The sequence below is a fragment of the Mytilus californianus genome, unplaced genomic scaffold (assembly GCF_021869535.1).
Source record: "Mytilus californianus isolate M0D057914Y unplaced genomic scaffold, xbMytCali1.0.p SCAF_9, whole genome shotgun sequence".
NCBI classification, from domain to species: domain Eukaryota; kingdom Metazoa; phylum Mollusca; class Bivalvia; order Mytilida; family Mytilidae; genus Mytilus; species Mytilus californianus.
Genome location: NW_026262745.1, coordinates 59,570,384 through 59,593,908, shown reverse-complemented (window position 1 = coordinate 59,593,908; position 23,525 = coordinate 59,570,384). Strand labels below are relative to the sequence as shown.

Here is a 23,525-nt window from a genome sequence, read left to right as displayed (position 1 = left end):
ACTTTGATCAAATGTTAATCGTAGTTTTAATCTTTTAATAAACTTTGCACTTTCTTCATATTTTTTTTTATTGTTTAATAAAAAAAAAAAACGAATATGAGTACACACAATCCAGTAACAACAACACATCACCCTACGATTAAATATAGCTCTTAATTCAAATAATAAGACTGGTGTCCAAGATATGAAGAGGAATTATGTGATAACTTTTCTTTGTTCCAACAATTTAAAATTCAGCCATTGCGCTTTAAATTGACCGAACCAAATATGAATGTACGTTTTGTGTTTATTTCTACTGAATAAAGGTTGGTGGCTTACATGAGTCGTCTGATACGTTGAAAAATTAACATGTCGCATATAAAGACTCAGTCAGTGGAACATATTCTAACTTTGGTTTTCAATGCAAAAGACGTTTTAAATCTGATTGATAACGTATATGTTTAGAGAATTTTCTTTTTATCTCAATGTATTAACTTTTGGGTACTTACACTGCTGATAGAACAACAGTGTTAGTCACAATACCTCAAGTTTGCTTATACCTTTTATCCTGTTTAGTGAGAAAATCCTGTTTTGTATCTTTTTTCTTTTTACCTTCACAATAACACCCGTACAATACTTAGGTCATTGCTTCATGGTTTATTGGATTACCAATTAAAATAAAGAATACAAACCATCCGGAAACAATTATAAATAGGATCAAAACAAAACATAGCTCCGATCAGATATAGCTCTAAATTAAAGAAATAGGACAGGTGTATTTACAAGCATGACCAAAATGTTAATTCTTACTGAATGATATGTGCATACAAAACATTTGGAATGTTCTTACACGTAGACTATACATGATCATTGGAGCCTTATGTATTGAAACAAGATATTGCAGATTGTCATAAATATGTAATATATAAACTGTTTTTTTAATCTATAGTAGACCTCCTTTGTAGCCATCGTATTCATCATTGATAAAACAGACTTCGAATCATTTATTTGGTTTAAAATACAAAATATCTTTTAACTCTACTTTATCAGGTAGGATTATATATTACGTGCTTTTAGTGTGAATATATTAATATGCATATGCTGATTTTATTAATACAATTCTCAAACAATTACATACCCGCATAAATTTTGTAAATTATAATAACGTTCAAATGTAAAATGGGTATTTCGAAATAATCTTCGTTTGTTTCTATTTCCATTTAAACGCAATAATAACACGTTACTTTAATCTTTGCTTCATTGTTTATTGTTTTTTTTTTTCAATTAAAAAAAAATCACGATCAGAAATGGCTCTAAATTAAAAGAACAGGCACACGTACAAATATGACAGGTAATTAAGATGTGAATAGGAATTGTGTCATAAATTTAATGCTTTCTTTCAATGGAAATGTCACTCATTGTGCTTTTAATATATCGAACCAACTTTTATTGTAAGTACTAAGTATAATTCGCATGAAATAAAAGGTGCTTGAAAACACGAATCGTATTATGAATATTCAGAAGTTGATATATGATATCATGTGGTCTAAAAGGGTTATTCAATAAAATTCAAATTACAATTGATCAAGCCTGTTTTTTTTAAAACAAATTGCCACATATATGTATTAATTGAGAAGTTTATTAGGAATCACATGAATGGACAATTTTACAAAAGACACTATTCTACTTACTTTCAGATTCTTCGAACAAGATATACCTAGTTTTGTTTAAAACAAGTAATATCTTTCAAAACGTAATTTAAACTAAACGAAAAATTCAATAAATGAACTCTTTTAGTGAATATTCCTAAAATTAATAATATACTAACTTTGGTCTAATGCAAAAGCAATGGTAGGTTTAATCTTATACTATACAAAATAATGAGATGTGGTATATTGCTAATGATACAACAATCCACATGAGTTCAAATTACGATCATAAAATCTATGGTAGGTTCTTGTTTGTTCATATACTGGTGGACTGTAGAAACGCAACACACATTTTTATGATTTTTTAACCAAATCATGATTGGTCCTCATGAAACTAATATTCATGCTTACCATACTTCTTTATGGTTAGAAAAATTCAATACCTGACTTACCTGCGGTTATTGAACATACCGGATTATTGTAGTCGCACGAATTTCATGAAGCGAAAATTTGAAACCCACAAATAATTTTTTTAAGGATTTTTTTCTTTCAATCCATACCCACACTTGAATCATTAGAAAAATGATGCATCTCTATATTGCCGTGACTAAGCAATGAAAATCTGAATCAGATCATAAGAATATTGCATGCAGAAATTCGCGAACATACTGTTTTCAGACAATTTCAAGTACGAAACTCGTTTTACTGTCCTTACAACAAAGGTACATGCAGACGGGATTTGTTGATGACCATCCATTATAGATCAATTGTTAGTGACAATGCCACGTCAATAGATTTGATAAGGTAACGTCATTTGCGAGACATCTTTACGGCCGCAACATCAACTGCTAATCAAGTGGACAAATGCCACGGCAGACAGATTCGTGCCAAGAATGTTTCCCATATACTGAAAAATGCCAAAGATTCGACTGCAGAAAAAACATTTAAAGCACTAAAGTTTAAACCGCTTAATTGCTTAAACACACCATAAGGCATGGGACGGATCCAAAATCAGAAGCTACAAAACAGAACTCAATACATGCCGTTTTTAAAGTCGGCTAGTATATGAATTGCCTTCAGTTTTAATTTTTTACTATGTAAATAAGGAAAATAATGTTATTGTTACAATGTTATCAATTATCCTAAAACTAGTTTATGCCTGTCATCCTTTATTTCTATTTAAACGAAACATTAAAACCTAGACAATAATTTGGTTCTTAATTGTTTTATACATATATACATACATACATGTAGACATAAAGAGAAATAAACTCTCAAGTTACGTTTACAAATGTGATCAGATAAAGTTTGTAAAGGGACATGTTTACACGAAGATCGAATGCAGATCTGAAAAGGACTTTATTGTTTTTATTAAAGAAAAATGCAAGCAATGTATATATAATTGGTGAAACTATAAGTTATCTTTTATGTTTCGGCAAATATATTGTCAACTCGTCGAGTATATAATGCTTCCAAAAACATTAAATATTATTATAAACAACCAATGGCGAAATTCAAGACGACGGAAAGACACAAACAAAAGGCCTAGGTAAACCAGGGGTTTCAAGTTAAATATGTAGAAGGCGTTATCAAAAATTTCATACAATTATGAACACGTAAACGTTTTTGTTAAGGAACTAGCTAAAGCCCGCCTCTGGGTCCTGGACTTTTTCTCTGTGGTGAATATCCATTTGCGGCCTTGGCCTGTTTTCTGCTCTATGGTTGGGTTGTTTTCTCTTTGGTATTTTCCCTATATCTATTCTCTATTTTATTTGTTGTGTATGGCATGAATGCAAGGTTTACATATATAAAATTGAGAATGGAAATAGGGAATGTGTCAAAGGGACAACAACCCGACCATAGAGCAGAAAACAGCCGAAGGCCACCAAAGGGTCTTCAAAACAGCGAGAAAATTCCGCACCTGAAGGTAGGCTTCAGCTGGCCCCTAAATAAAAATGTGTACCAGTTCAGTGAAAATGGACGTCATACTAAACTCCAAAACAAATAAATGAACTAAAACTAAAAATCATACAAGACTAACGAAGGACAGGGGCTCCTAACTTGGGACAGGTGCAAAAATGCAGCGGGGTTAAATATGTTTAGTGAGATCTCAACCCTCCCCCTATACCTCTAGCCAATGTAGAAAAACAAACATATATCAATATGACAAGGTTCATCTAATCCTGAACTCTTTGTCATGGTTTATAATTGAATGCATTTTTTTCTAATAAGTCTGTTTCTTAGATACTTTGAGCCATTATGTCAACTCTTTTTGATGCATTTAATGATTGTAAGATGTCAGTCTTGCAGGGTTTATATGACCTTGATCTTATTTTTATGGTCTATACTAAGTTTTCATTTCTGGTCAGTATATTGTAAACTATTAATAATATGTCAACTATATTAAAGGGTGTAAAGATTGTTAAGTGTACATTGTCTGTATGTCTTGCTTTTTCAGACCTGGACCTCATTGTCACGGATCATTGATCAATGGTAAGTTTATCATGTGTATGTGATCAATTATTATAAGTAAAGCAGGCGAGATATTACAGCATCTGCATTCTTGTTAGGCAAGTTAGTAAAAAGAGACATCAACAAGACGACAGGTAAATTGTATAAATGGCAAACCTAAATATCAAGGTAAAAATCATATCAATGTCTACAATGAAGTAAATAAATATATTAGTCTTAATCGAGATCATTTTTTTTCAGAATTCAAATGAAAATTAATGGTCCATAAATCAAAGTAACTTTTTTTATTTGTTCTTTATCTCACTTTTCGTTAATTTAAATTATCAACACGTCCACTGCAACGATTTATTTAGCTACAAGGGCATACATTAAGTGTGTCTTAACATCAAAATATCAGAATATGCAATAAATACAGCAGAAAGATAATACAAAGTAACAAAACTAGAAAACCTAGAGGCTCTCAAGAGCCTGTGTCGCTCACCTGTATCTACTGTGGTTTTAGAAATCATTTCAAATAAGGCTAACCTCATAATAAATAGTATTATATACCCTAATAATAATTGCCTTAAACTTACCAATTCAGGGGCACCAACCTAACTAGGTGTTGTCTGATTCGTCTGAAACATTTTTACTTCTTGTCAGATTTGCTCTAAATGCTTTAGTTTCACAGATATAAGCCAAAAACTGTATTTTATCCCTATGTTATATTTTTAACCATGTCAGCCATCTTGGATGGCAGGCGGGGTCATCGCACACATTTTAAAACTAAATACCCCAATGATGATTGTGGCCAAGTTTGGTCAAATTCGGGAAAGCAGTTTCGTAAAAGTTAACGACGACGGACGACGACGGACGACGGACGCCAAATGATGCGAAAAGCTCACTTAGCCTTTTAGGCCAGGTGAGCTAAAAATAGAATCAATCAAATGAAGGTTAGCTATGGCAACATTGTTTGCATTCACTTTAAATATCTATAAGTATTTAGAATATGCCTCATTTAAGTTTAGTTACATAATTACTACAGGTATACTATGGTTTCACTGGGTTACGCTAACAAAAACCAGAGCTTTCAAGTTGCGAAGTTAAATCGGTTACATTCACTTTTAACAAAAACAGTCTTTATTCTCATGTCATGTATAAGGATTACAATGATTACATTATGGTGACACTTGGTAACACATGATTTAGAATCTGAAAATTGCTCGTTTATATTTGTAACGATGGCTACATTCACTTTTAATATTTATTAGAATAATTCTTGTTCAAAACAGGCTTCATTTTCACATTATGTTGAAAGGTTACACTTGTTTCCTCTTTAAATCAGAATGAGAAAATTTGCGGGCTACATTTTTTACATTTTTAACATTCATTGTAAATAATAATTTTCAGTATTTGTTTTTAATAAAAAAAACTTCATTCCCTTGTCCAATTATAGGATTACAATGGTTATAATATAGTTACATTGGGTTACACTTACAACTGAAAAATTGCTTTGCTACAGTGGTTACATCCACTTGTGCATGTATACATGTATGTATTTTTTGCAAAATATGCTTTATTCCAAAGTCCAGATACTTTGTAACAAAGGTTACAAGTTAGTAACACATGGTTTTTCTTAAAATAATAATCTGCTTCTTCCTTTTTTAAATTGGTTACACTGCTTACATTCACTTCTAATAACTAATACTAGTACTTTTATCAGAACAGGCTTCAATCTCATGTCCAGTTAAAAGGTTACAATGGTTACATTATAGTTTAAGACTGGGTAACATTTTAAACTAGAAACTGTGAAATTGCTTGGTTACATTTGTTACATTGGTTTCATAGGTTCCATCAATTATTCTATATTCATAATTAATTTTATCAGAACAGGCTCCATTTGCAAATCCTGTCAAATTGTTACAAAGGTAACTTATAGTAACACAGGGTTACAATTTAAATCAGAAGCTGGACATTGTTTGGATACATTGGTTTTATTCGCGTTAAAAACAATTGTTTTGTTCTTTTAACCTAAAGCTAGCTAGAAGAGATTGTGACAGCTTTATACAAGTACAGTTTTGGACAGTTCTTCCGGATAATAATAATGGATATTTCTACCGTATACTAGTACATGTAAATTTCTAACGGATAATAGTTTAGATAGTTCTACCGTAAAATAGCATTTGCATAACAGTTTTTAACAGATTTTCAGAACAGCAGTGTTGAACAGATTTTGTCTAACGTGTAATAGTTTTGGACAGTTCTACCGTATATTGGTATTGCACATATTACAAAGTATGTCTCGCCATGCCTTATTCATTACTATATCAAAAACACCCAAGCTATGCTTTTGTGCATTCAATATTTCGTAAATAAGCGTGCTATATATATAATTTTATTTTAAGAACAAAAAGATGTGGTATGATTGCCAATGACTCAACTATCAACCAGATTTGAGAAAGATTTGTGTTTGATTAAATAGTGTTCCCTAATTCCTTCACAAATAGATGAAAATTCAATTTCGATGTACACATGATTTTAAAGCCTAGATGAGACGCATAACGTTAGAGGTGTTTAACGTTGCGGCAAATGGTTGGTCTAAATGTAATTATGACGTCAAATATTATTGGTTCCTTCTGAATTTCCTATTGTGACGTCATGAAAAAAGTCGACCATGTCTGATAACGTCACATATAAAGAACACAACGTTTTGCACATCTTTGAAAAGGAAGGATACAAATCATAAGAGAAACAGATTCCACCACTGTAACTCGTGTATTACGATATTTCTCCACTCTCAACAGTTAAATTGTAATTATTTTAAAAGGTCGGCAAGCATCGCGCTTTTAATATTAAAATTTAACTGTCTCGAGTGGATAAATATCGTAACACACCTATTGCAGTTGTGGAATTTATATATACTTTACAGTGTTTTGTCTTTAGTGCCGTGTGGAGACAGTAGAATGCCTCCCCGTGCTTCAGGTTTATGCTCTTATAATATACTAGATAATTGAGTGTGTGTCCGGGCGAGAACTTCTCTATGTTCATTAAATTAGGAATATTTATTTAAAACAAATATTTTACTCTTCAGCCCCATTCTACTATTTAGTCAGACGTCAAGCGCTACCCTGATATACCCTGTCTTTTGTTTTTTGTCCTCAAATTTTGTTGGTAATTTATTTTGTCGGGTACTTGATGACGGATAGCGTTTGACGTCTTATTTGGCCAAACAGTTTTATCTTTTTTTACTTTATTCTATTCCTGTGTGCTAGTTCATATTCTGGACGCCATTCTTTGCTTCTTTCAATTGGAATTACGGATAACAAGAAAACAAATCATGAAACTTCGAAATGGAAAAATAATTAATACTAAACTCGTTCAAAGGGTATCTACATGTCTCAATCTTCAAAATCGCTTATCTAAAAATACTACAATCGCTAACATTTTTAATAATAAAAATCGTGGTTACTCTTCTATAGATAAGTGTCATGCCAAAAAATGACTTACATGTCCCGATCTTTCCACCAACCATAAGGCTAGGTCCACGTGTATTAGTCGCATATTTTCCTAAAATTTTGAAACTGATATCAATTGAAAAACTAATAGTATTATATATTTACTCACATGAAACAAACCGGGATGCGGTATTTAGTACGTAGGTGAAACTGGACGATGTTTATCTAAACGCACGCAAGAACATTTTTATCGTTTTAAAAGGTCCAATAAATTCAAAAGTATCATTTATCAACACTTTAAGAAGCACAATCATTCTATTAAATATTTAACAGTTCAACCTTTAGAAGTAGTTAACAAGCAGCCTAGGGAATCTCATTCAAAGTTTGTACGATCACGGAAAATAATTGAATTAAATTGGATTAAAAAATTACAGACTGTCTATCCTCTCGGTCTTAATGATAATATCATGGGAATTGGTAATATATAAAGAACCGATTCTGTTAACATTTTGGATATAGTTTCTAAAACAGTTCGTAAAAACTGTTCTTATGTGCGGAGAATAAATCGCAATCAAAGAAAATTTCGTACCAACAATACAAATATTTCGGACCTAATTTCTATTTCAAAAAACAACGGAAGACATTATCTTTTAACCAAGCTATGTTCTTTACCTGTTAATAAATTACATCAAATTTTAGAGGATTGCAACACAATTCCATATTGCAGTCCTAAGTATGAAATCGTCAAAATTATAATTGCATATTGTTATTCTAAACTGTTTCCCAAAATTCATCGCCCTGAATATCACAAAAAAACATTTTATTAAAATTAAATATGTCAATAAAGGTTTTGATTTTGTAAATATTGCCGGTATTTGTAATGATCATTCTGTTAAAGACCAAATTCATGGCTATTTTGATAATACTAAACTCCCTCTTATTTGTTAAGTTTACAAAAAATCTACCCGGAAATATGTGTTTGATTACAGCGAAGTGTGTAAAGATGTAAATATCAGTTACAATACACCTACGTCATGAAATTGCAGTAATTCCGAATACATTGATGGCCCAAGTTCCCATGTTATAACAGGAGACCTTGACATCGTTCGAGACCGATAGTTGAAATCATTCCTCATTAAAGGACCTAAATATCGTCCCCCGTCAATTATTAATTGGAATGAGTGTCGTTACATCATCCACGACTCACTCCGTACTTACTGCTCTAAAATGGATAAAAAGAGAAAAAGCTGACAAGAAATCCTTAGATTCTTTTTTTAATTCAGTAATGAACAAAGTTGATATACGTATACAACATTTTAAAGAACATCTTACTCATAACAACAACCATACTATCCCTGTTTCTCGTATCAAACATAAGCTAAAAGAACTCGCCAAGGAATTTGTTTTTGTCCCGGCTGATAAGGCTGCTAATATATCATAATTGTTTTAGTACATTTTACATTGAGGTTCTGCAAAAGGAAATTACGAGTTCACCAACATTCCAACTGACTCCATTTTCGGAAAATGACACCTGTAACAAACATAAACTTTTAGCTACCTCTTTACAAGCAGAACCAAATACAATGAAAGTTCCAACTATGTACTGGCTTCCGAAGCTGCACAAAACTCCTTACAAATATAGATTTATTTCGTCTCAAAGCCATTGTTCCACTACTAAACTACTTACTAGTACACCTGGTACCTAAATTGTTCAAATAAGGCCTTTGAAAATAGTGGAATTAATTACTTTTGGAGTGTCAAAAATTCGTAGGAAGTACTTGATAAATTGCATTGCTTATATTGGTGATTTCGAATCTGTTTAAAGTTTTCATTTTTTCTACCCTATATGCCACCTTGCCTCATAATCTTATTAAGAAAAAATTCACATACCCCATTAAATGGGCATTTAAAAAGTCAGAATGCGAATATATATGTTCAAACTCTTTTAGGTTATTTTTTAGTAACAACAAACAAAAGAATTATGTCAATTGGACCTGCTTTGATACTATAACTGCCCTTGAATTTTTTCTAGATAACATTTTTGTTTGCTATGGAGATTCCGTATATCGTCAAGTTATCGAAATTCAAATGGGAACTAACTCTGCACCACTTATTGCGGAATTACAATTTATGACTAAAATCACCAAAGACCCATCAAAACAACATCTGATTCAAAAATTTAATAACACTTTTAGATATTCGGATGATATATTGGCTCTTAATAATGCCGACTTCAGTGTGTACACTAAAGAGATTTATCCTGCCGAACTGACTTTAAATAAAGCTAATTATAACAACGATGACTGCCCTTTCCTGGATCCTGATATCTATATCTTTAACAGGAAGCTTAATACCAAAATTTATGATAAAAGAGATGATTTTTCATTTCCTATTGTTAATTATCCATTTTTAGATGGTGGCGTTCCCTTGGCACCATCTTATGGTGTTTATATACCTCAACTTGTTCGATTCGCTCGTGTACGTAACAACGAACTTGATTTTAACCAAAGATATCTCTGTATACTGAAAAATTATTACACCAAGGTTTTCGATATTTCAAACTAGTCAAAATATTTTGGTATTAATATTGATTCACTCATAAGGTCTTTGCATCGGAAATAAACATATTTATTCTAAAACCAGTTGTTGGCATGACACGGGTTATGTTCTTCTCATATATTTTATGATGGTATGATACTTAACCCCTAACGGGAGGGATTGTGCTTGATTTTCATATGATGAAGACATAATCTTCAATCTGTTTACTTGAGGTCTGGAGCTGGCATGTCAGTAACTGCTAGTAGTCCTCTGTTAATTATGTATCATTGTCATTTTGCTTAGTTTCTTTTGTTACCTATTCTGACATCGGACTCGGGCTTCTTTTGAACTGAGTTTAACTGTGCGTCAGGAGCTCTGACCTTTGTTAGTCTTGTATGTTTTTAAATTTTTGTTCATTTATATGTTTTGGAGTTTAGTATGACATCCATTTTCACTGAACTAGTACACATTTTTATTTAGGGGCCAGCTGAGGCCCACCTCTGGTTGCGGGATTTTATGGCTGCGTTGAAGACCCATTGGTGGCCTTCGGCTGTTATCTGCTCTTTGGTCGGGTTGTTGTATCTTTGACATATTCCCCATTTCCATTCTCAGTTGTATTGTAATAAATTCTTTTTATTACATATATTAGGTCCCCAATGTAGCCCAGCAATCTGCACATTCTATCTATTCAAAGTGTAATCAAATGTAACAATAGTGTAACCATTGTAACTATGAAATGGAATACTTGTAATACATTTTTTAAGAGAATGTAATCGAACCCTATACTTAAAATAGTAATAACATAAAACTAACATACAATGGTGACTATAACCGTTTATCCCAGTGTAACCATTCCCATGTATATGTGATAGGGTCTTATAAGGGCTTTTAATTATAGACTCCAACTGGTTCAAATACTTTATTATATACCAGGAAAATGTAACTCTGCAAAATAATAGCAAATATCATAAGCAATTTTACAAATGCTACATAGCATTATTAAACACAAGCAATATTAAACACTAGTATGGTTAAACACAATCATGATTAACTTGTGTCACAATTACAAATAGCTAATTTAAAAGTACATATCAAAGTTTCGGATTGCATTGCAATCTACACAACCGTGCTTCATTTTAGAAAGCGCCAATACGCTTTACAGTTTCAATGTAGAATTATTAAAATGTGCCGAAAGAGAAATAGAATAAAATACAATTTCGTTGCCAATTTGGCTGTGAAAGCAACTATTACAAAATGAACAATCTATAAAGAATACGGAATTAATCCTTACCAATATGTGGGATTGAGTTATCAAAATCCACTGCCATAAACACTAATACAATTATTCCAGGACACTATATGGTATGTTCTGAAAATAATATACGATTATAAATACCCATGTTCAAAATGAACATTCAAAATACTGTGACAAAGTCTATTCAATTTCAGGCCAATTAAAAATATATAAATTAAGTGTTATGTCATCTTGACAAGACAATAAATTAAATTCAACGATTTCAAAAGATACACAAGAATAGCTATATTTACAATAGATGAAATCGTAATAATTCTAAGCTTGTAAATTATGAGATGTACTCTTAAACACTTAGTTACAAAAATGTGAGAATTATTCTAACCAAAATATAGTTCAAAATATATGATCGGAAAGAGCACTACTTTACAAAATGTATAAAACTTACTGTCAAAAATGTCCAAAAAGGTCCAGAATAATAGTCAGGTACAAATAACATCTAACTTCAAAGAAAGTTCCAAATAATATAAACCTCACAATGAAAACCGTAAGTGAAATAGCAAGACAGAGCCAATAGAAAATAATGTACAAATTACCCAATGAATACCATCGAAAAGTCCAATGCGGCAGAACTTAAATGTACTCACTGTACTAACCAATAGTACATGAAAACGTCATACCTGCACTGCAGTACTAACTGTATGGGGTTCAATACAGGATAATCACATGCTTCAATGGTCAATTATTCATTACACCATAGCAGGGACTAAATTTGGAAAACGGAAAGCTATAGCGTAATGAGTTCAGAAAATGTCTTCAAAATATTTTAACAACTTTAGATCAAATTAAATATTTTTATAGTTTCTTGAAATAATTCGCTGAAATGGAAAATTGGTTAAGTTATAAAATATACAAAGTAAAATATAAAAAGAATACTATAAATCGCTGCCACATTCTCCCCCGCATTGGAGAATGCGTCCTCGCAGTCTCAACAGTCAAAAAACATCGCCATGTCCTCCCCTCCATGAAAGGGTGACGTCTCTGTCAGTAAAGCATCGTACGTTACTACTGGTCTGTAACAATCTTCAAGATGGCATTGGTTACAACTTGCTCCATTCCTTGAAAAAGACCTGACGATACAGCTTGAGACAGGAAGTTGGCTCTTTCTAACCAATCTGATGGCTTGGAATTGGTTGACTGTTGCATCATAAAACCATCGTATTCTTTGGAAGTTTCCCTCTAGTTGTCCTTGCTGGCAGTGAACGTCTACCAGGTCTTGGCGTTGGTTCATCACTGCTATCTGATTCCTCGTCGATGTTTTGGTTTACCGGAATTTCATCTGAAGTATCATCTTCAAGTTCTACTGCATTTGCATCATCATCAAGACGAACAGGATCATCTATATCTTCATCTACAGACGGAGAAGCGTCCTCCTCAGTTCCTGTGTCTTGTAATCCCTCAACTGGTTGTCGATCGTCATCGGTCCGGCCGGGGATTAAACTGTCATCTACAGGCTGGTCCACAGTGAGATCAACAGGTGCTAAATTGTTGCTATCTGTGACTTCTGTAGGTATGAAATACTCATAATCATCATCATGGTCGTCGCTGTCCTTATGGTCAATAACTGTTGGGTTATTTCCTGGTTCAGAACGCTCATGTTTTGTTGGTGTATCCGGAGTAGATCTGTGTCGGTCATTTCCTAAATATTTATCCAAAAATCCAATTGGCAGTAGTAAATTCCGGTGTAAAGTTCTTGTCCGGCCTTGTCCACTTTCTTTCTGTACTACAAATACTGGTGTTTCTGTGTTGGGTTGCTCTTTAACGATGTATGGTTCTGTTTCCCACTTATCTGAGATCTTATGCTTACCATCAAATGCTACGATGCGAACAAGTACACGGTCTCCTACTTCAAGAACTGCTCCTCTTATCTTTTTATCATAGTTGTCTTTTTGTCTACCTTGTGCTGTTTCAACTGATTTCCTTGCTTGCTCATATGCAATTTTTAGTCGTTCTTTCAGTGTTTTTGCATATTTCGTTGTTGGTTCTTTGCATGTATTTGTCTCCAGTCCAAATGCGACATCTATCGGTAGCCGTGGGTTTCTGCCGAACATTAAGTAATACGCCATTTGTGATAGGGTCTTATAAGGGCTTTTAATTATAGACTCCAACTGGTTCAAATACTTTATTATATACCAGGAAAATGTAACTCTGCAAAATAATAGCAAATATCATAAGCAATTTTACAAATGCTACATAGCATTATTAAACACAAGCAATATTAAACACTAGTATGGTTAAACACAATCATGATTAACTTGTGTCACAATTACAAATAGCTAATTTAAAAGTACATATCAAAGTTTCGGATTGCATTGCAATCTACACAACCGTGCTTCATTTTAGAAAGCGCCAATACGCTTTACAGTTTCAATGTAGAATTATTAAAATGTGCCGAAAGAGAAATAGAATAAAATACAATTTCGTTGCCAATTTGGCTGTGAAAGCAACTATTACAAAATGAACAATCTATAAAGAATAAGGAATTAATCCTTACCAATATGTGGGATTGAGTTATCAAAATCCACTGCCATAAACACTAATACAATTATTCCAGGACACTATATGGTATGTTCTGAAAATAATATACGATTATAAATACCCATGTTCAAAATGAACATTCAAAATACTGTGACAAAGTCTATTCAATTTCAGGCCAATTAAAAATATACAAATTAAGTGTTATGTCATCTTGACAAGACAATAAATTAAATTCAACGATTTCAAAAGATACACAAGAATAGCTATATTTACAATAGATGAAATCGTAATAATTCTAAGCTTGTAAATTATGAGATGTACTCTTAAACACTTAGTTACAAAAATGTGAGAATTATTCTAACCAAAATATAGTTCAAAATATATGATCGGAAAGAGCACTACTTTACAAAATGTATAAAACTTACTGTCAAAAATGTCCAAAAAGGTCCAGAATAATAGTCAGGTACAAATAACATCTAACTTCAAAGAAAGTTCCAAATAATATAAACCTCACAATGAAAACCGTAAGTGAAATAGCAAGACAGAGCCAATAGAAAATAATGTACAAATTACCCAATGAATACCATCGAAAAGTCCAATGCGGCAGAACTTAAATGTACTCACTGTACTAACCAATAGTACATGAAAACGTCATACCTGCACTGCAGTACTAACTGTATGGGGTTCAATACAGGATAATCACATGCTTCAATGGTCAATTATTCATTACACCATAGCAGGGACTAAATTTGGAAAACGGAAAGCTATAGCGTAATGAGTTCAGAAAATGTCTTCAAAATATTTTAACAACTTTAGATCAAATTAAATATTTTTATAGTTTCTTGAAATAATTCGCTGAAATGGAAAATTGGTTAAGTTATAAAATATACAAAGTAAAATATAAAAAGAATACTATAAATCGCTGCCACATATAGTAGTGGTTGAACATCCTGATATGTTGATTTTAGATCACATTCCTGGCCATATGTGGTTACAAGTTGCTGCTTGTATTACACTCTAATATAAAACATTAATATGTATAATACTTAAGTATTATTGAAAAATCCCATTGATGAATAAAATACACTTCAACATCATGCCGTTATCAAATAAGAATAAACTATTTAAAATATCTGCAAACCACTAGTAAACGGAATCTAGTCCGAAAAGTAGTTTTGATCTAAGCATCATTTGACAAATCTGAACCATTACATATTACATGTATTAAGTCATGTTTAGTCTTTTAGTAAATTCGAAGATTTGTCGACTGCAGTGAATTCAGTGCTGCTCAGACAGTTCGATTGCAGTCAGTTCATTTCTGTTCAGTAGCTTTTCAGACAATTTAGTATGTTGTTAATCTGTCCAGGTAAATCCCTACTTCTGAATAGTCATAATATAGACTGACCACTTCTTGAATGACTGCAAGTGAAACGTCAGTATGTTACTGGATTTGCCACAATAGATAAAATTGACTGAAGATTTGAAATTACGTAATTTTTTTTCATACTTTTTAAAGATCGAAATGACCGTTTCCGACCAAATTTTGTTTATGAATGAGCTCACTGGGACAGGAAGTGTGTTCCCACTGTGGTTTATGAATTGGTTTAAAAAATTGAGAAACAGAAGTCATCAATAGACAGCCCAGTTGTCAGCACCTCTGTGTTCGCCTTAACTGTATTTGGCAAAACCTTTCAAAATGCTGGGTCCTCAATAATCTTCCACGTCGTACTTTATTTGGCCTTTTTAACTTTTTTATTCGAGCGTCATTGATGAGTCGTTTGTAGACGAAGCTTGATTATGGCCTACAAAATTGTAATCCTAGTATTTATTTTGAATGATGGGATACATTTGTCTTTAACTAGAATACTTGTACTGAAGTGTTGATTATTTATGGAACAAAACAACAAGATAATACAATTTGAAATAGACAAAGGAAATGTTTTGAATCAACTGCACCTAATTAGAAAACAAATTAATATGCAAATAAAGAAATTATGATATGCAAAAATTTTTAGCCATATGTGGTTACAAGTCGCTCCTTGCATCGCACTCAGAAATAACATATAATACACCTATATATACAATATATATATATATGTGTGAAATAAACATTGGCGAATACAAAAAAGTAAAATAAAAAAAATACCGAACTCCGAGGAAAATTCTAAACGGAAAGTACTTGGGCAAATGGCAAAATCAAAAGCTCAAACACATCAAACGAATGGATAACAACTGTCATATTCCTGACTTGGTACAGGCATTTTCTTATGTAGAAAATGGTGGATTAAACCTGGTTTTATAGCTAGCTAAATCTCTCACTTGTATGACAGTCGCATACAATTCCATTATGTTGATAACGATGTGTGGAGAAAACATACAGGCATGATAGGTAAAAATTTCAAAAAATAGGGGTACAGCAGTCAACATTGTGTTATAATTCCAATCACTATAAAAACAAACAAATACATCAACAAAGAAAAACAAAAAGGCATATAGACAAAGCACATTAGCAAAAATGAAAGACAAGAATACAAAAATATACCACAGCACAATAACACAATGTCAAGTACCAAGCCACGTCAAATGGACACTCCCAAAAATAGAGCAAACAGTAAAAGTAATAATTTACAAAGGCAAAAAAAAGATTACTATATCGCGTTATTAAGATGATAAATAACGTCAGTACCTAGAATCTATACTTCAAGACCATTTTGTATTATTTGTGAAGTTGATACGGAATATTTATCAACAAGGTCTTGGTATCTTCCGATGAACTTTTTAGCAAAAGGACGAGACTTCAAAATAATCCCAATATTCGGTATATATAAATTATTTAAAATATGTAGAAATGCTTTGGGACAGGAATGTTATACCAACTGTAAATTTGTAAGTGCTTTTAAAAAGTAGGCAAGCATAGTTTTTTAAAAAGGGGTCATCGATTAAAAAACTTTGAATAATGTGATGCTATTTTCTCTAAGTAGAATACCTGTACTAAAGCGTTGATTATTTAAGGAATAAAACATCAATATGCTACTATTGTATGGAATATACAGTTGAATTGTTAATAAACGGCTGTACTGTAGTTATAAAACAAATTATTACATATGGAAAAAGTTGTACCCACATATCTGATTATATAAATTAAGTATATACGTTTTATTTGACGAGAGCGGAGAGTACAGCCTAATTTAAACTTCTCGGAATACCTGAGTTTATATTTAAAAGCAAAAGTTATATTCCTTCCATGCAAGCGTTGAAAACACAAAAAGGTGACTAGGTGACTAGGTGACGTGTACAATGATCAAAGTAGTACGTATACATATTGTTATAGTTTTCGTTTTCTTTAAAATGTTGATATATTCATGTATTAATACAAATGTGCATTAATTGACTAGTACACGTAATGTTTTATTCTGATTAACACCTTAAGTCGAATCATTGCACGAGGAATTTTATTCCTTGTGCTGATGAATTGGAATCTGATAGTTTGGGTTGAATATTCATAATTGATCATCACTGTTGACTGTCAGTAATTGGATAATCCAAGGACAAGCGTTAATGATTATGCTCGGTGAAAATCATTTTTGTTTCTTTGTAATACATGAATGGAATGATATTTATCTTCCTTTTACCACCCATGTGAATTATGGCTTTAAAAAAAACAGACCCTGTGCATGTTCAAATCATTGTTTCTTTTGTTATTTGTTATCGATGACTTATACATTATTATAATAACATTGTATATTATTAGTTTAGAACACAACTATTCGGTCTTCAGAAATCCGATCATAGATGTGTGGATTGACCTTAAACACCCGTCTGAAACGGAACACGACATTTGTTGTCGATTCTACGTTTACATATTTGCATTTTAACATTACTTTTTAGTGATCTTTAATCGATTATTTTTTCATTAATTTAGAAAGAAAGAGTTTGAATATACTTCTAGCTATAAGTTGTCACATATGACGACGAATTGAGCAAGCTTGATTCCGAATAAGAAATCAAATTAGTACCATGACCATAGAAATATCTATAGTGTATATTACCAACCCTTTACCATCTATTTTTCGTGCTTCACAAGAAGTCCAAACGATGATTGGTGTCATTGATAGATGTAAATCATTGTCGCTAACACAGCTCACACCTAAAGCATTTAAGGTTTCTTGTTGGTGGTGTAATAATGTAATATAAATGACCTGTTCACCCAGATTTGTTTTCCAGAAATAGCGATTGGCTGGTTTACGTTATTCAATTTGCATTTTTTCTAATGTTTTACGAATCTGAGTACTTAAAATTTAGCTGTCGAATACATCTTATGGAGGATATTTTCGAAATCCTCGTTGTTATTAACGTTGGTCTATGTTGTGTATCATGTTAATGCTCAGAAACCAACATCTTGTGTTTAATATAGATAACATTACTGATAAACAAGGTCAACTGGTTACATGCTAGCACGATATAATGGGCCAGTTTCATATAACTGATACAGGTATGGTCAGGAAAGTCGATCGGTGCATTGTCGAAAATCGTAGATTAAGAGCTCTACGATTTGAGATTCATTTTGCTCCTGAATACTGTGGATTCATTTATTTTCGTGAGTATCAATTTTCGTGGATTGAGGAACACTTGCATTTTCGTGGATATTTGATTTCGTGGTTTTGCCAATCTCTGCATACAAAGCCAAATTAACATTTCTAATTCGTTGAACATTTGAATTTTTGGTTCACCTGTACCCACGAAACCCACGAAAATTGGTATCCAACGAATAATAATTGATCCACAGTATTCTTGCAGCTGCCTTTTGACAATTTCCATATATAATTGTTCAACATGTTTAACCAGTTGGATTAAGATATAATGATATGGATGTTCACTGTCTGATTAATTTTGGGAATAAATTGCATTATCTCATGTATCTGTGGTATCTGTTGCAGATAGAATTATACCAAACAAGGAGATAGATAAAAACTTACTGACTTAAAATTTGCCAAAGATGCAGAGCAATCATGATAAAATACTTGTAGCAGCAATAGATTTTGGAACAACATTTTCAGCATGTGCATGTTCCTTCATAACTGCTTATAAAAAAAATCCACTGAATATCTGGGTCAATCATATATGGAAATGTGGTTCAACAAACTGTATATCGAGGAAAGTACCAAATGCTGTCCTGTTTGACAAATCCAAAAAGTTCCTGGCATTTGGATACCATGCTGCAAACAAGTACACACAGTTTGCTTTAGACGAGAAACAACATGATTATTATTACTTTTGTATGTTTAAGATGTTATTACAGGAAACAAAGGTAAATTTATAACTATTTTAATCATTTAAATTTTAGTTTGATTTTTATATATTTGGATATAGAGGAAATTTCATAAACATCATAAGACTTTCATTGAAATCACTTTCACCGTTCTCACCCCATTATGTGCATTTTTTTAAGTTTTAAAATAACATCCTTTTGTTGTTAGGTTATTGAATCAGACAAGACGTGAGCAGTTGTCACTCGTCTTTAGGTTTTTGTCTATTGTGAATGTCATTGGATATATTTTATTTAGAATATAGAGATAATGATATGGCGTGTTCTTTACCAGTGTATTTTCTTTTTTTAAAGGGGCACTTGCTGTCAAAATCGTGTTCACCGATTTGACTCAATTTTTCATATTTGATTTATAACATACTGAAACACATATCCAAATTGCAATAAGTATGAAATAAACAGTTACAATGCATATACTAGATTATATATAACAGAATTTCATGTGTATTTTAGTCTAGAAGCCATCTAATTAACAATCGAGATGACCCCCGGAAACTGCCGACGGTCACATTACACGATATAAACATAAACATCAATATAAATAGCTATCGACCCTATCGGTTTATTCATCTTAGGGTTATTGAGTGGTGGTATATTCAGTCTGGAGCACTGTATATTTCAATCAAAGCAGTATAACAGCTCGGGGAAGACAAAATGATATATATTCATAAATGACATTCGTTATTCGTTTATCAATTTATTTATTAAGCATCTTACACGACATACCATGATCAAAGATGATAATGGTAAAGAGATGTCAGCTCTAGAAATATTATCCTTGGTTATCAAATGTCTGAAGAATCAATTGTTAGAAACTCTGAAATCTGAAAAAAACATTGAGGTGTACAATGACGAAATTCATTGGGTTTTAACAGTACCAGCTATTTGGACAGAGTCTGGTAAACAGTTTATGAGAGAAGCCGAAGAAAAGGTAACTTGAAGCTGTAAAAGGACGTTTGTTTTTATCAACTCATATTCAATAATCAGCGGGGTCAGCATAATTTATCAAGTTAATTTATACATGCATACAACTAACTGCTACACTGTCATTGCTGTGTTTGACGAACGTAACACACACGAATTGACACACACAAAATATGCAAATTAAAATAAACGAAAGAGTAATGTTCCTACCTTCAAGCTGACATAGATCAAGATGCCTAGTTCTATTTTTATCCTAGAAACTCGGCCAGTGTGGATTTAGTTTCTAAGTTATATTTTATAAGTTATATAATTTAAAGTAATATATGAAGGGTATTTACGACACTCCGCTATTTGCCACAAGTGTAATTACACCAGAATATACCTATCAGTGGTTGTCGTTGTTTAATATCTGTCATGTTTGTTTTTGGTAAATTGAATTGTCATAAATTAGACCGTTATTTTCTCGTCTAAATTGTTTCACATTTTTCTTGTCGGAGCCTTTTATACAGCAGGATTGTTTTCTCAAACAGTGATCTATAATTAATTACTTACACATATTGTAACCTATTGTGGGTAGTTGTCTTAGTGGCATTAATATCACACCTCCTTATTTGTAAACAAGAAGCTTGTATAGTAATTATTGCTAAACCTTTTATCTTATTGGTTGAATGATAATTCCAAAACGTTAAGCAACAACTTCAACATGCATGTTCAGGACGATAACATGCTAATGATATATGACCATCCCCAGCTTTATAATCTTCCAACACACCGAGTAAGATTTTCAACGTACTTACTCACACAAAAGGCAAAAAGACATATTTGTACCCTAATCAGACGCTGTTTTTGAACCCCAAACAAATATAACCCCTTTCACAAGTGCTAACATGCCACTTGATAAGAGAATGCAAAGCAAATTATTTTGTTATAATCAGTCAGCAATCGAATTCATGGCATACCGTTCTCCAGGTAAGTACGCTACCACGATCAGTTATTCGAAGCAAGGTTGCCATATCAAGGTCCAAAATAACAACCAGAATCGGAGTTGAATTTTGGTAAAAAAAAAATAACAAGAAAAAGTGTAAACAGTCCTGTAAAAAAGATCTATCGCACACTACGAAGATTAGTTTGCTGTAGTTGCCAATATAATTGGCTTTTACTGAAATCGATCATGTGAAAGAGAGAGAGAAAAGAAAAACTTGAAAGTGAAAGGCATGCAATATCTTTTAAGACACATACAATTCACTGAACATGAATAATGTAAGCATTCACTTGACCTTTTTCAGTTTAGTTGGGGTAAATATATCAATAAATATTGACATTTATGTTAAAAAAAAAAAACGATTACGAAGTATTTCTAGTATTTTAAAGAGCGTGTTGTTACGTACGACGTCTCACACTTGTATTGTAATACCCTTTGTGTCATTTTACTGTTTACTGATTTAGGCTGGTATTAGCGGTGAACATCTACTTTTATGTTTGAAACCAGAGGCAGCATCCATACTCTGTCAGCATTTTCTAACTGACAAAATTGAGGATCAGGATGATATAGGCAATGCATTAACAGCATCTGAAAAAGGCGCCAAATACAAGGTTCTTGACTTGGAGGGTAAGTAAGATTAAAGTTTAGCTTAAAAGAGAGGCGAAAGATACCAGAGGGACATTCAAACTTCAAAATCGAAAATTACTGACAACGCCATGGATAAAAAAAGACCAACACACAAACAATAATACACAAAACACAACATAGGAAACTCAAGACTGAGCAACACGAACCCCAACAAAAACTGGGGCTGATCTCATGTGCTCCGGAGGGGTAAGCAGATCTGCTCCACATGTGGCACCTGTGGTATAACTCATGTTAGTACAAATCTAGGGGATTTGCTTCATCAGAAAAACATCAATACATTTACTTTCAGAACGATCGGACTAAAGAGTTTTGAAACCAAAAGATAAATGAAAATAAGCATGATAACAACTTATTCAAAAAGAGCATGCAAGAAATAACCAATACTTTGATTAGCTGTGGTCTATTTGACATATTTCTACTAAGTCTTATCAACTTAGGATAATTATATAATCAATCTTTCATTATGGCATGATCAAATCTCAGGTTTAATTTTCGACGAAGTTAAGTACATACATAATCTCTTAATACTGTTTGATGTTTACCTAATTTGTTGATCATAATAATCTGGATATATATTAAAGAAGGTTCCATCTGGAACACATTAGTTACAAAAGCAGACAAAGGAACATGCACAGTCACTTTACTTTCCTTCCAATGCTATATATAAACTGATATTTAGAATCATTTTATGCAGATGGAACAGCTGAGATAACATTCCATCAAAAGGACTCACATGGTAACCTTCTAGAGCTACAAACAACGAGTGGTTGTCCATGGGTCGGTCCCTGTATAGATGAAGCATTCAATCAGCTTCTTATTAAGTTTGTTGGGGCACATCATTTCAGAAAATTTCAAAAGGAAAACAAACTTCAAGTAATAGAAATGTTAAATGAATTTGAATTGAAGAAGACGAGCATTTCAAACGAATCCATTAGCAAGGTCACGGTAGCAGTCCCCTTTAGCTTGCTAGAGTCATTTGAAAAAGATACGGAAGAAAAAATAGGAGATGTAATAAAACAGACTGCATATGAAGGCAAAATAACTTGGCGCGCAGACAAGTTAAGAATAGATGCCATTTGTTTCCGTGCATTGTACTATGAACCAAAGACACATTTGATAAAGCACATAAAGTCCATATTGACTAAAAGCCATTTAAAAGATGTGAACACTATATTAATGGTCGGAAGTTTTTCAAAGTCTCCCATAATGCAGTCGGCAGTGAAAGATGCATTTCCAGGTATGACAGTCTTTGCTCCACCTGAACCTGGTTTAGCTGTGTTGGAAGGTGCCGTTTTATATGGGCATTGGGTTTCAGCTTGATTGCCGATCAAAGCTTTCGAATAATAATCGATCATTAGAAGGATTGTTGTGTAACCAATAAAAAATCGGTGTATGTAATTGATTACAGTCGATGATTTTATGCAAATCCTTAGTTTTCAATTTCTGTCAACTACATGCTACAATGTAGAACAAAATAATAAAGTAAATAAAACACAATTATGCTGATCAACGTATTTAAAGATGAAATCAAAAACTTAACAAAATCATAAAAAGGATTTTCTATAAATGTTATGTTGACTGTTGTTTTAGATACAAATTCTTACAGAGGACCGCAAATTTAATCGTTCTATTGTTTTTACCTAGATAGAGTGGTGAAAAAGTTCATGCCATGGGATGGACTATTGCATCAACCACTTCTTTTATTTAAAGCCATTTGCTCTATATTTTGAACATTTTTTGCTGACATACTTTGTGGTTATTTTTACTCATTATTGACAGGTAT

The 23,525-nt window shown here is 32.5% G+C and overlaps 1 protein-coding gene across 1 annotated transcript; it reads left to right on the top strand.

Annotated features, from left to right (window-relative positions):
- The first annotated feature begins 935 nt into the window (after positions 1–935).
- LOC127714143 (heat shock 70 kDa protein 12B-like) lies at positions 936–23,239 on the top strand. The gene is made up of 6 exons (XM_052220143.1): positions 936–1,029; positions 4,087–4,121; positions 18,800–19,170; positions 19,898–20,119; positions 21,559–21,721; positions 22,437–23,239. The coding sequence occupies exons 3-6, from the start codon at positions 18,859–18,861 to the stop codon at positions 23,060–23,062; spliced, it is 1,323 nt and encodes a 440-aa protein (XP_052076103.1). The 5' UTR covers positions 936–1,029; positions 4,087–4,121; positions 18,800–18,858; the 3' UTR covers positions 23,063–23,239.
- Positions 23,240–23,525: the final 286 nt, after the last annotated feature.

What these genes read in the sequence shown, in the direction of transcription:
- LOC127714143 (XM_052220143.1), top strand. Translation starts at nt 18,859, where the DNA reads ATGCAGAGCAATCATGATAAAATACTTGTAGCAGCAATAGATTTTGGA. An exon ending in TGAGAGAAGCCGAAGAAAAG is followed by an intron (nt 20,120 to 21,558) that starts GTAACTTGAAGC and finishes TTACTGATTTAG; the next exon opens with GCTGGTATTAGCGGTGAACA. An exon ending in CAAGGTTCTTGACTTGGAGG is followed by an intron (nt 21,722 to 22,436) that starts GTAAGTAAGATT and finishes CATTTTATGCAG; the next exon opens with ATGGAACAGCTGAGATAACA.